Here is a 13,910-nt window from a genome sequence, read left to right on the forward strand (position 1 = left end):
CAAAAATGATTTGGTAAAGAGTCTGGTTCCTCTGACTTACACTAAAAGTGTGTTTTTTCCTTTTCCTGTAAAGTTATGATTTTGGAGATACAAGGTTTTCTTCTAACAGTGATATATATGCGGACAGGTTCAGGCTCTCTATGGGACGGCTTGTGAAGAGGAAACCAGTCAGACGGCACCACCAGGCCCTATTATATAAGGACAGCCCATTAATGCCTGCTGAGAAAGCCATGCACTGCTCACTGGCAAATATAAGAACACATTTATTAAGTCACCACTTTGGCTCAATAGCACTTTTTCTCTACATTAAAAGTTAACAATCCTGTAAGATTCAAAATCGACCCAAGTACTGAAGTGCTCATATAGAGCTTTGTAAAATCCAAATAAGCCCTTTGTCTTTTACTGCCTTACAATCAGCTTTTTACCATCATCAACTAGTCTCAAATGTTGAGAAAACCAAGTTTATGCTGTTTTCCAGAGCCTCTAACATTGATCTGCTAAAATCACACCCTGAAGGGATCTGCTCTCGTGTAAACTGAGGCGAAAACTTGGAACCTCTTGGAACTAAGTTAGTGGTTGTGGCTGAAATCTTACCCTATGAAACCCTCAAATAAAATAATAATAATAATAAAAAAACATCACTTCATTAACAGCTACCAGCGCTGCTCTGTAGGCGACCCTGCCAGTCTGCAGTGACAGCAGAGGAGGGTAAAGTTCAGCTCCTCACTGCTGGGCTTCAGTTACATTTAGGGACTCATATGACTTCAAAGAGGGGGGCAATTATTTATTATCACCCACCACTAATTCTTCAGTGATATGAAGCTGAAGTCAGATATTCACCAGATTCTTATTCGAATTTTCCCGTTCCAGTTATATTCTGGCGCTTCAGGCGTCAGAACTGCTGGACTATTTAAGGTGGAACGGGAAAGTTAGCTAGCTAGCTAGACATTGGCATGCTATTAGCGATTTTTATGCTTGTTATGAAGAAAAGACCATAATACACTGAAACTACATTAAACTAAGATATTATTATGGTTATCGTGATTTTTAACAGAGGAAATTCTCACATTTGTGTGTTTCTTTGGTCTCTTGTTCTCCGTCTCGCTGGTTTTTCTTTTTTTCTCATAACTCTCTGTTTGGAGTCTCTGAAAAACCTCCGTTTGGAGGGTCATGTAGCCCCAACACTTCACCCTCCCCCTCTATCTCAACAAGAATCGGAACACCCTACCCCTAGACGTGAAGCGCAAAACAGAGGGCGAAGGGCTCAGTGGTAGGAGCGAGGGGTGAAATGGGACTGGGCCTAAGTTTCATGTACTGAAACAAAGTACGTTTCCCACACAAGGAGGAAGACTGTTGAGGCAACACTACTGTCTACAGTGGATTAAGATATGATATACAGAAATGCAGCTACTCTAAAATCTCTACACTCTGTATCCACTCCGCTTTAAGGCCCAGTCCCATTTCACCCCTCGTTTTGCATGTTCATGTCTAGGAGTCGGGTGTCCTGATTCTTGTTGAGATAGAGGTGTAGGGTGAAGTAACTGTCTCAGGGTCTTTAGGTTCATCTTTTTCACTCACCATTATTAATCTGTTTTAACATCCTGCCACGACATTTAAAGCACAACAGAAACAGCCACGTGTACATCAAAATAAAACAAATGATTTCTCCACCTAATTTGATGCATCCACTGCTATAACTACCTCTATAGTAGAAGAAAAACACTCAAGAAAAACACAAAATCGACGTTCATTTTTTTATTTTATTTTACAAAGAAACTCCAGACGTCCATCTCTGAGCTTAGATGTTCCTGTCAGAAGAAGAGAAAATAATTAGAGACTATAAACGACACTCGAGAGACTGTCAGTAGACTTTACTCCAACGCGTTGTCAAATTACAGCCCTGATATATTATAACCGCCCCAAATATCACAGGCTTTCAGTTTATTAGGGCTGCAACAAATATTCAAATCCTGAAATGGGAACTAAATCATTATTCAAAGATCTGAAAATCATCTGAAGGTGAGTATCAGTCTTTACGCCAGCTGCAGTCCAAGTTTCCTGCTAGTCTGCACTGCTGGCTGGCTGAACAGCAGGACGTAAGAGTTGACTTTAGTACATGTTCTGGTAGAAAACAGACTTTCCAGTGACAAAATCTTGAACATGGTCACTCATCGGTCACTGAAACTGTTTCCATTTTGTACAGATGCCGTTTCCTGTCCAGCACCAGTGTCAGCTCCTTCAGTTCCGTGTTGTCAGATTAGAAAGGAACTTGCTATAAAACAGCTGTTTGTTTTTTCATTACCATGTAGTTTTCCAATTCTCTCAAAAACATAAATGACAGGCAAAAAACTAAATTCATGCAACGGTATGAAAAAATTAAATTCTGTTCTTTTTTTTCATGCAACATTGTCTTTAGCTTTGATTCGTCAAACAGCTTCAATAAAATACCTGACAGAATATTTTTAAATGAACATTCAACAGTTGCAGCTCTACGTTTTATCATACATTTAAACTCTGCCTTTGAGTATTTATTACATTCAGACCGTTAACAAAATCATAATCCAGTATACATAGAAAAACTAAATTCTCTGAGAAGGTTAGTTTGACATGGTGGGCACCCGTCATACTAACACAAGCCCATCACAGCCAACGATGTCTTTTATAATCAAAGAAACTTACTTGGACACAATAGCATCGTTCTTTGCTAGCCTCAGCAGAGAGTCATCAGCCTCGCCCTGTGGATGGCAAAAATGAATGTTTACTGCTGCACAACTATTCCTGGCTGTATTACATGCAAAATATTATCAGAATAAAGTTTTATTTTAAAGGTTTTACACCCAGTGATTCATTCAGCTTTCATATACAATACAATCAATACAATTTGTGTATGATAGAACAAAAGCTACCCTGACAGAAAGAAACCTGTGCTTAGCACAGATTGAATTTATGTGAAATTAAGACTTTCGTTTACTGTAATTTCAAGTTTCCAGATGATGTGAACAGGCAGATTCAAGTACTGAGGTGTGCAATAACACACTAAAGTTTCCATGTACATATTTATAACAATGAAACTAATTCTTTTCCTTCGTCTGATCATATTTAGAATTTATTAGCAAATTGTATATGAAGATGATCCGAATTCAAGAAATAAAAGACTGCAGCTATAAGAATGTCTACACACCTTTTGGGAAGAGGTTTTATACCCTAATATCTCCATCTACTACCTATCACAGCAACAGTGATCTCGTGTGGTGAGATCTGTTGACTAGTGGTGTTAAAAACTTGTTAAAACAAATTTCAGAACATTTCCTGAATTGCTGCCATTTCTAAATACTACAAATGACTACATTAGTTCATATTATACTCTTCCACCAAAGCAAATGAGTTTCATTCTTTTGCATCTTTATCACTGTTTACATATCACTGCATTCTCATCAGCCTACAACCCACAAGGTCAGCGCTTCCTACCGAGTGCACTCACTCACACCTGACGTCGGGGAACAATCGGGTCTTGACCGAATGCTCAATTACAGCTACAGAACTTTTAAAAACACAGCTAAAACAGCTCAAACTTACCATTTTGCGAATGGCGCCACAGATGGCGTAGGTTTTGAACTGTCCGTTGAACCTGCCTGTGACCTTGTCAACCTGAGAACGTTAAAGCAAAAATGTTCAGAACTGGTCAGTTTCTGACATGCAAGTGAACTGGAACAGCTACCAACTGAGCAAAGTAGTCTGCAAATGTAACGTTAGCAAACAGGAACAATGTACACCAAAGTACCAGAATCCATTAATTTAATGAGCAGGATGAAGTGGGGGCACACTGTACTGTACACGTCCTCGGTTCTAAGGAAATACTTTAGAGCAGGGGTGTCAAACTCAACGAGTAAAAGGGTCATATCAGAAAATCTCAACAAATCTGTGGGCCAGAGGAAAAAGTTTTTATTTCATTTTTAATGAATGTTGTGCTGGAACCCGAACCAGCTATTGTTTATTCAAAATACTCACAAACGTCAACAGTAAAATAAAGGCACTTGTAACAGACCTTAACATATTACATAAATATGTGAAATATTCAACATCTAAACGTCTCCAGGAGCTCAGTGTTTTAAACCTACCTATGATGTTAAGTGTTTATGCTGATTGAACTGCAGCTAGTGTGTTTGGTGACATGACTGGTGTGGAACTGTGTGAAAATTGTGTGGAATTGAAGTGTAACCACTGTTGTTGGGGTGGGAGAGTCAGAGTGCACAGAGCGTTGCAGTGCATGCTGGGGACTGTAGTGCAGCGCATTGTAAAACAGGCTAACCTTATTCTCCAGGGTGTATTTTATTTTTTCCATCTGAATTCACATGCCCAAATCATAAGGCAAATTATTCAGTAACTGCATGAAATAAATGTGTAAAAGCTCCCCTCCAATTAACAGAACATGTGTTTTATCATCATAAACATATTACTATATGCTTAAAATTCACTGCTGAAGGCCAAAAATCTTAGACGCTCTTTGTATTATTTTATAAAAATAATGTTTACAGAGCAGATCACTGAAGAGACGCCATCTGTTTATAGTTTACAGCCCAGATTTGTGGAAAAATGGGTCGACTTTCAGTAGAACAAAAAAAATTCAGTTCAGCTTCTTTTATTATAAGGGTTTAAAATTACATCACCATCTATTTGACTGGAAAGAAGACAGTTACAGCCTCATATGACCCCCACCTTTAGAATGTAGCTTATAAATATGAAACTTATGAAGAATATGACGAAGTGCGTTTTGGAACCACCGGTGGTCCCAAGGAGTTGGAAAGGCTAATATTAACAGAAAATTGAAATACTTCTGCGAGCCAGAGAGGACTGTGTCACAGGCCTGATCTGAGCGCCTTGCATTTGAGTCATGGGCTTTAAGGGGTAATAATGAAGTGTGTACTTCAGTAAAGCCTTAACTGTTAGTTCTATATCCCTCATATATCCATCTCTCAATGAATGGGCTCATTATTATTCTCTCATTATTATAATCAAACACAGGCTGACGGGCATGCCACTCCCTTACCTCAGCAATGTTAATCTGGATAGAGGCATGGTCCTTCGCTCCAATGATTCTGTTGCTAGCAGAGCTGCAGAGCAAAGAAAGAAAGCTTTATATTTTGCACTCTTAACTACATTTTAAGCACCAACAATCAAAGGGCAATCAAACCATGAAATAATCCAATCACTACCATAAAACAGCTTCGACAGCATATAAGGAAAGAAAGAGTTAACTAAAACAATAAAAAACGCACAAACGATAAATCGTCTTACCATTTGCGGGGCACGTACAGGTCCACGAATTCACCGGCGTCGTTCTGCATGTTGAGTTTTTCTGGTGGCCGTTAAGGGCTTGAAGAGCTAAACACATTCAGACAAGACGACACGTTACTCTGTGGTTAAAATTTTTTTAATAAAAAAAGTTAGACATAACGTTCCCTCGCAAAATATATGCACGTCAGACAGCAAGCAAACGTAGGACCAGAGATGCCCAACGACACTGCCTACAATAATAATAGTAGTAGGTTGAACTCATTTCACAAACGCAAGGGCACCTTACACGCTGCCCAAAACATCTACAAGACTAAAGAGAAGGATGGGTTTTAGCAGATTTGAAGGAAGACACAGAAGAGCATTGTGAAGAGTGGAAGGTAGAGAATTCCAGTTTGGGGGAGCAGCACTGGAGGATCTGCCACCCATAACAGAAACACTATCAGAGCATCAGAGCTGATTTTAGCATATTTAACGTTAAAAGCCGTTTCCCAGTTCCTCCAGTCTGCGCTGAGTTTGTTCAGCTGTTCTCTGCAGTGTCTGTAAACGGGGCTTTCACTGTCCGAGGAAACTCGACCTCAGGTCCAGTCCGAGTCACTAACAGCAGAATCATGTTTGATTTAGAGAAGCGACACATCTTTATATTTCAATCCTACATCAAGGTAAAATTCGCTGAGCTGCGTCGTGTCCGAGTAAACCGCTGCATCGTAATGCAAAACATCTGGCATTTTTAAATTTTTTAACCACGGCTCCATAAAAACCAGACAGACAGGAACTAAAGCTACAGAACCGCCCGGTCTTAGACATCGAACCACCACGGACCCGTTAATAAGTAACACCCACGGCTGCGTCGCCCCAGCTCGGTAACCTCGTTTATTCAAACCCCCTTTAACTTAACCGCGTTAATGATGTTGACTGACCCGGCGGACGGCGGTACAGAACCGGGTAATCAGAGTATCAGAGAAAACGGCCGGCGGTACCGAACCGGGTAATCAGAGTAAACGGACGGCGGTACCGAACCCGGTTATCAGAGAAAACGGCCGTCGGTACCGAACCGGGTAATCAGAGTATCAGAGTAAACGGCCGGGAGCGCTAAGCTAACCGGCTAACGGCGCGAGGCCCGGCGCACGTGCAGCAACACGATCACCTAAACACCGCCCGGATTAACGAGCCTTATTCACCCCCATACACCCCCCGCACCCCACACAGCCGCACTGCACGCGCGCGGAGCGGACGGGGGGGAAACGGCCGGGTTATTAACCGATTAGACGGAATTCGGTGCGGCGCGCGCTCTCCGCTCACCTCGCTCCGCGAAAGGCTGACGCGAAAAGGAAGAGGCTCGGAGCAGGAGGAAGTGACATAAGCGGGGTCAGGATGGAAGGAGAGCAGACGGCCCAGAGCCGCTCAGTGAAACAGCGCCGCTTAGCGTTCGCGAACCATTACTGCGCATAGATGTCCATTCCGAGGTGCCGCGCTGTTTGCTGTTCTCCATCTGTGGCGGTACGGCTGCGCGTCCGCCATGTTGGAGAGGTCAAGATCCGCTTGTGAACAAATTCACTTGTATTGACAGACGAAGAGTCTCAGGATTAAATCAGCCACAACTTCCTTATTGCTCAACCGATTTTCACCAAATCTGTTTAGTTATAATCCTCAGACACAGATTAATCCAGGCTGCACGGATCTGCGCTCGGTAGCTTTTATTACTTTAATAACTGATCGTGATAATTCGCCGTCCGGACCAGCTGGACAGTATTCAGTCTGGACCTGATGTTAAAGTTTAGAGTTTAGCGCTAGAAACACAATCAGACACATCAGCAAATCATCAATGTGTGAATCACTTCTAATCTTAATATATCAAAATAAAATAAACCCCCAAACACAGTAAGAAGGACGAAGCAGAAGTTGGCTTCTTTCTCGCCAGCTTCCTGTTTGAATTTTCCCGTTCCACCTTAAATGGTGCAGCAGTCACTCTCTGGTGCCTGAAGCTGGACCATTTAAGGTGATGCTGGAAAATTCGAACAAGAAGCTGGAGAATAAGAAACTGACTTCAGCTTCGTGTAAGAAGATGCTAATCTATAATGGATACACGGACTAAGGAATGCTTACCGAGCTCCAAAGCTTTAACCATCACTGTAAATAAATAACTACTACATAAAGTTCACACAGTTTCGAGCTGTTCCACACATCACACAGACATGAGTGTGGATCACTGCGTTCCCTCCGTTATATAATCCTATCCCACTTTCTGATAGTAATATTCCTGAAATAGTGTAATTTTGGACAGTATCTTTCTTAAACTGCTGCTCTGTAATGGTACTGAATGCAGTCCAGCAGCGATGTTGACCGCCCCAAAATGGCGGCGCCGTTGACGTGCTTGGCTGGACACAGCGCTGCATCTAGGTATGAATATCTATGTAACTACGTGATGGAAACATGAATAAAAACTTATTACTGACCCTGAGTGGTGGACGTAGTACACAAACCATGTACTTGAGTTAAAGTAGAAGTCCTCCAGTAAAAGGAGAAGTTCCTCCCTTTAGACCTTCACTTGAGTAAAAGTACAAAAGTATTCACCTTCAAATGTACTTAAGTATCAAAAGTGAAAGTACTAAAAGATTAATTATGACTCTGATGTCCTATTACCATTTTTGTAACAAGACTCTTGCTTTATCAACTCATTTTAGGTGAAAATACTCCAGTGTCACTCTTGTAACAACAATATTTTAATAGAATGTCATTAATTAGTCTGACGCTGATGTCTATTAAAATGATCAAAAGCATTGATGATTGGTGTACTTGCTTCAGGCTTCTTTCATTTTGACATATTACATGTTTTTGCACGCATAAGCCAAAAGGAACAAAATATTTCACATAATGTAGTGGAGTAAAAAGTAAGATATTTGACTTTGAAATGTAGTGGAGTGAAAATAAAAATGGAAAAACATCAGTAAATTACAGATGCACGAAAAAAGTACTGAAGTACAGTAGCGAAATATATTTACTTTGTTACCGTCCACCACTGCTGACCCTATTAAATATTAACATTATTATTAAAATACATCTACTGGGCGTTCTCTATCAGGAACGTATTGTTGAGATGCTTGTGATGGAAATACGTGAAATATTACCACAGCTAGCTAAAGTTCATGTTAATTTTTTTTTGTGATCAATTTTTATTTGTTTTCTGTTTATCAAGCAGCTCTTTATCACAGCGTTACAGAACTGAAGGAAATAAAAAAAACAACCCCCTTTCCCAACCCATCCCTCCCCATCCCACCGGTCCATCCATCCCTGTTTCCTGAACATAATTTTCTAACAATTTACTAAACAAGATTTAATGAAAAGGATGAGATTCCAAAAAACAAGATTAAAAAAGAGAGAGAGGAGAAAAGAATGTTAGCCTATAAGATGTACATCACAACATTTGTTCCAATCTTTTCGTCACATCGCAACAAATCTGTTTCCATGTTCCAAGAGTAGGTGTTTTAGCTTTATTAATCCTAGTTGTGGCCAATTCTAACATAACTATGTCATGCAGTTGATGTGGGTGAAGCCGCCTCTGTGCAATGGTTTTTAGCTGATGTTAAACCAGCGAGCCAAATCTTCCTTTGTTTGCTGAAGTTCACTTTCATAAAAGCATCTCCAAAATTTACGTCTATGATTTGCATAGATTGAAGGTGATGAGTCTTTTTTAATTCCTTCACTCTCTACAGCTTATGCTCTTGTATAGAATAGCACTGTTGTCCTTTATGATACATATAATTTTTTTTTGTTAATGGTTTTAAATGACTGTGTTTTTGTGCTTAATACAAAGAACAAAGACTGGATTTTCACCAATGCACCAGTACAAGCTAACTGCAAACGTGTCTAGAATTCATTTCAAATTTTAGGGAAAAATTACAATGGAAAAATGACTTTAATAAAGGTGTTGTTCAGTTCAGTTTCTATTAAAGGTTTTAGATCCACAGGGAGTCAAGCTGAGACACAGAAATCACCCGACGCAGGCTGTACAGGAATCCTGGTCCTGACTTCACCCAAATAAACATTCTTAAAAAGCCTTCCATTAACGCAGACACTGCAGGGTTCAGTTTTTGCTGTGTTGTTTAAGATGCTCAGTGGGAATTACGCAATAAAAGCATATGTTTGTGCTTCGTGTGCATGGCAACTGTGAAAAGCTACATTGATCTACTAGATCTTAATATTAGAGTTTATTAAATAAAACGGATCAGATACTGAATGACGAGACCTGTTTTTGTTCCATTTGCCAGTCCAGGAGCAGATTTCACTTTACATGAAAGATGGTGATGTAGGTTTCATTGTATACATGTAGATGGTGATGTCTCCCTGCTGTGGTGGCATATTTCACACAGCAAATTTAGTGGAAGGTTTCTGCTTCACTTTTTTACACTAGTTGCTCACAAGTGAAAAGGAGGCTTTGCACATGGAAAATGTCTTCTTTAAGTTGGGCTTAATTTACACAATGTTTAGCCTGTTTTTGACTCTGATATGGCCTTTCAGACACATGTTCACAATCAGAAACGAATTTTCCAATTCAGGAGCCCGACTAGAAGCGATTGATGGCCTGGATGATCTGGCAGTGTGAGAGGAGTAACGAGTCCGTCTTTATCCTTCTGATTGAGGTCCTGAGGAATTGGAGGCTGTCCAATATTTTCAAACATGCTTGAGTTTTGTGACTTAAAACATTCATGAGTCCTGTAGTGTAAGATGATCTATGATGTAATTGAATGAGGGATTTAGGCAACAGCCAATGAGGGGAGAGAAAAAAGTCAACAAGGCTCAAATGCACATGGACCAAAGAGTTAGAGGAGCTGCTTGTTGACCACAAGCAAAGAGTCACAATCTTTACTTTTTCAGGTCAGCTGCCAGCTTGTAGTCCAACATTTCTCCCCCTCTCAGGGTGAAATCTGTGTTTCTCAGCCACATTTTCATCTACTGTTTGCATTTCTGCTACTGTTAAGTATAAATACTCAAACACGTCTGGTCAAGTTTAGCTTTGTTTGTATCACATGATAACAGTGCAGCTCTCAAGAAGCAGGATTTGTGGCTTAGCCAGCTAATTTGAAGCTTAGTTTGACCTAAACTGTAGCAGCTCATACTGAACACCTAACTTGCTCCAGAGCAGATTAAGATCTGAACTTCTGATCAGAAACAGCTTTTGGACCAATTAGGATAAGCTTCTGACCAATCAGGGATCTCTTAAGTGAGGTTTATTTGTGATGTTTTCAGTGTCGATCACATGAAGAATGTCACTATTTAGCAGAGGAAGCAAATCATAGACATCCATTATTACTCCAGTAAGCGCTAGCATGCATACAGCATAAACGTGCTCACAGAGCCGCCTTTCACGCCGCTAAGTGCCCAGTGTCAGTGCCCCTCCTGTCACTTGGGTGGGACCCACATCTCAGTGCCTTTAGTCAGGGAACATAACTGAACCATAATCCACTGAATGATATGTTCTAAGCTGTACTGACTCCACACACCCCGTCTCGTCTCCAGGCTTTTATTTTACTGTTCTGTTTAAAACATTCGGTTATGAAAAGGTACAAATACGAACTTTTCACCTGGAAAAACTTATTTAAGGTTCACAATCAGACCTTAAAACCACTGTTGGAGCTTAGAGGAACAGAAATGTACCTGAACAGAACCTTTATTTCTAACAGTGTAGCTGCCCTGGTCTCGTTTCTTGTCTAGGATCTTTCTGTTTATCTTCAGTTACTCCTATACTTAAGACCCCTCAAATTTGAAAAACAACCATCCCAGCTCTAATCTTCCATTTTTGTCAAAAGTTTTCAAAGGAGTCGTTGCCAATCAACTCCGAGTTCACAGTGTCCGAGTTTACAAGTTTATATTCTCTTCAAACCTTTCCAGTCAGGATTCTGTCCATTCCACAGCACTGAAACTGCTTCGATTAAGCTTATCAATGATCTTCTGTGATGTGTGTTTGCAGATGCTGGTGTTCTTAGCATGCTTATTTGATTTAGATGCAGTGTGTCACTCGACCCTCCTGTCTAAACTGCATGAACTGGGCACTGACTGATCTGCCCTGGACTGGTTCACATCTTAACTGGTAGAAAGAAGTTAATTACTCTCTCTGGCTATACTTCCTCTACCTCTGCTGTCACTCAAAGGGGTTCCACAGGGTTCAGTCCTAGGCCCTCTCTTGTTTTTTTTATCTATATGCTCCCTTTTAGTCATATGTCACTTTAAACTGGATTTTCACTGTTATGCGGATGACACCTGATTTATTTATGACTTACCTCCATTAAAAATCCTTTTTACACATTTACAAAGATTTTTTTCTTGTTCTTTTTCTTATCATTTGGGATGCACACCTGCACACAGATCTGAAAAATAGCTCAAGACCATTATCCCTCCTCCATCAAACCTTACTGTTGGCCCTATACATTCCAGTAGGTAGCGTTCTCCTGGCATCTGCCAGACCCAGACTGCTAGATAGTGAAGCGTAATTCATCACTTCAGAGAATACCTTTCCACTGCTCTAGAGCGCAGGGGTGGGATGTTTACATCACTCCAGTTGAGGTTTGGCATTGTAGATAGTGATCTTAGCCTTGTGTGCAGCTGCTCAGCCATGGAAACCCATTTAATTAAGCTCTCAACGCAGTTACGCACCCGTGCTCTGTGAGTTTGCATGGTCTACTGCTCTTTCTCCTAAGCTGCTGTTGCTCCTAGATACTTTGATTTTGAAGGAATAGCACTTACAGTTGGGTTCAGTGTCACTCACTTGATTTAAGGCAGTATATGATTTATTAATAAAAATATTGCTCTGAAAAATTAGTTAAAACATTTTTCCACCTAAAATAGATCAACTACAGGCTTTAGAAACATCATAAATGCTTATTTTTCAGCTACTTACTTCTCTTGCACCCATAAAATGTGGTTGCTGAGATGGCAGCCAATTTGAAAAGGCAGAGCTCCAGTTGCAAATGACACACCCAACAAATCAGATATCATTGGAAAGGCCAGGATGTCTCTACATGGCGCACCAGGTTTCAGCACAGTAGCTTATATGGTTTTTGAGATATCCTTTGGGGACTCATGTCCCCCACAGAGGACGAAAACGAATCACCAGGTCTCACGAGGCTAAAGCAGGTGGCCTTGGTGGACTCCACAATATGTGTTTGTCAAAAGAATCACAGTGCAGGCTTCTCTCAGAATGAAAGTGAAGGTGACTTCAGTCGACAAACATTACTTCACTCATCACCCAGTCTAAAACATATTATGTAGTGGTCAGAGACCCGTTACAGGGGCAGATGGCAGTCCTTGGTCTAAAAACGGCCTTAGGCTCATGGGAGGCGCACACCCCAGTTAAAAAGGGACTGTTCATGTTGTTTATTGTTGTTAATGCTGCTGTTGTTTGGTTAAGGTGTGTGTGTGCTACATGTGCTATTCCCAGTAGTGTACAGTGTGCGGTTGGTGGTGACATGGGTTGGTTGGATATTATGTGCCTTCCTGTCTGCTAAGTTCAATAAAAGAGCTGTTCTCAGAGCTCAGACTTACAGCTCCACTCTACTCTTCATTTGGCTGCCAGTAAAACACAACAAACTCTCTCTTCTGTTGTTTATTCTCAACATGTTTTCTATCAAATGTCAATCACAAAATCACAAAAAAGAAGGTTTTTAGAGAGTAAAAGTAGGTTATGTCAAAATACTGCAGAAAAAAAATAATGTAATAAAGTATGATATGGACTGGTAAATATCTGTTTACTGTTCTTTAAAAAAGTAAAATAACTCAACAACAACAACAACATTTATTTGTACACCGGTCAGGCATAACATTATGACCACCTCCTTGTTTCTACACACACACACACACACATTATCTAAGCTGCTTATCCTTCTGGGTTGTGGGTGGAGAGCTGGAGCCTATCCCAGCAGTCATTGGGCGAAAGGCAGGAAACACCCTGGACAGGTCATGTTAATAGATAACTAGAGTATATCACTTATTATTTCCTTGATTTTGATATATGCAAATTGTGCAAATCTATAATGGAGATAATGCTTGGGACTAAGTTGGCAGAAGTTGAGCCCACACGAGATTGTCAGAAAAAATAAATAAATAAATAAAAAGGCTTTGCATTTCAGGACAAATCTTTTTGCATTCAAACCGATAACATTCTCCTACAATAGTTTCATACTCCCTCGTTCACAATAGTTTAGGCTTTCCACATTTTTCCTTACCAGAAAATAACGTAGATGATTTCCTTATAGCAGACAGATGATATATATGATACGTAGCTTTTGTTCTAAATGTGCCATAAACTACGGGTCCTCTCAGTGCAATATTCAATACAATATTATATGCTTAGCTATGAATGTAAACATGTTTTGAAACACAGCCAGGACCAATTCTCAGGGATTCTCAGGCTCTTTAAAGAAGCAACAAAATAAAAAACAAACAAACAAAAAAAGTCTATAATTTTTAGTTCATTTTAATTTTAAATAATTATCATGCTTGTTTTATTGAGTCTGTGAGTGCTGTAATAATGCTCTCATTTCATTGTCAAGCTTTGGAAACAAAAAGGTCAAACACCCAATGGAAAATGATCCACCCCGATGTGTAGGTGGGTACAGCCAAGC

At 40.3% G+C, this 13,910-nt stretch overlaps 1 protein-coding gene across 1 annotated transcript; it reads right to left on the reverse strand.

Moving 5' to 3' along the window:
- Positions 1-1,742: 1,742 nt before the first annotated feature.
- Positions 1,743-6,699, reverse strand: rps21 (ribosomal protein S21). Its single transcript, XM_036592001.1, has 6 exons — positions 6,595-6,699; positions 5,296-5,382; positions 5,048-5,111; positions 3,577-3,648; positions 2,680-2,735; positions 1,743-1,808 (listed from the first exon to the last, which is right to left on the reverse strand). Exons 2-6 carry the CDS (start codon positions 5,343-5,345, stop codon positions 1,799-1,801), a joined length of 252 nt encoding a protein of 83 aa, XP_036447894.1. The 5' UTR covers positions 5,346-5,382; positions 6,595-6,699; the 3' UTR covers positions 1,743-1,798.
- Positions 6,700-13,910: the final 7,211 nt, after the last annotated feature.

The sequence above is a fragment of the Colossoma macropomum genome, unplaced genomic scaffold (genome assembly GCF_904425465.1).
Source record: "Colossoma macropomum unplaced genomic scaffold, Colossoma_macropomum, whole genome shotgun sequence".
NCBI classification, from domain to species: domain Eukaryota; kingdom Metazoa; phylum Chordata; class Actinopteri; order Characiformes; family Serrasalmidae; genus Colossoma; species Colossoma macropomum.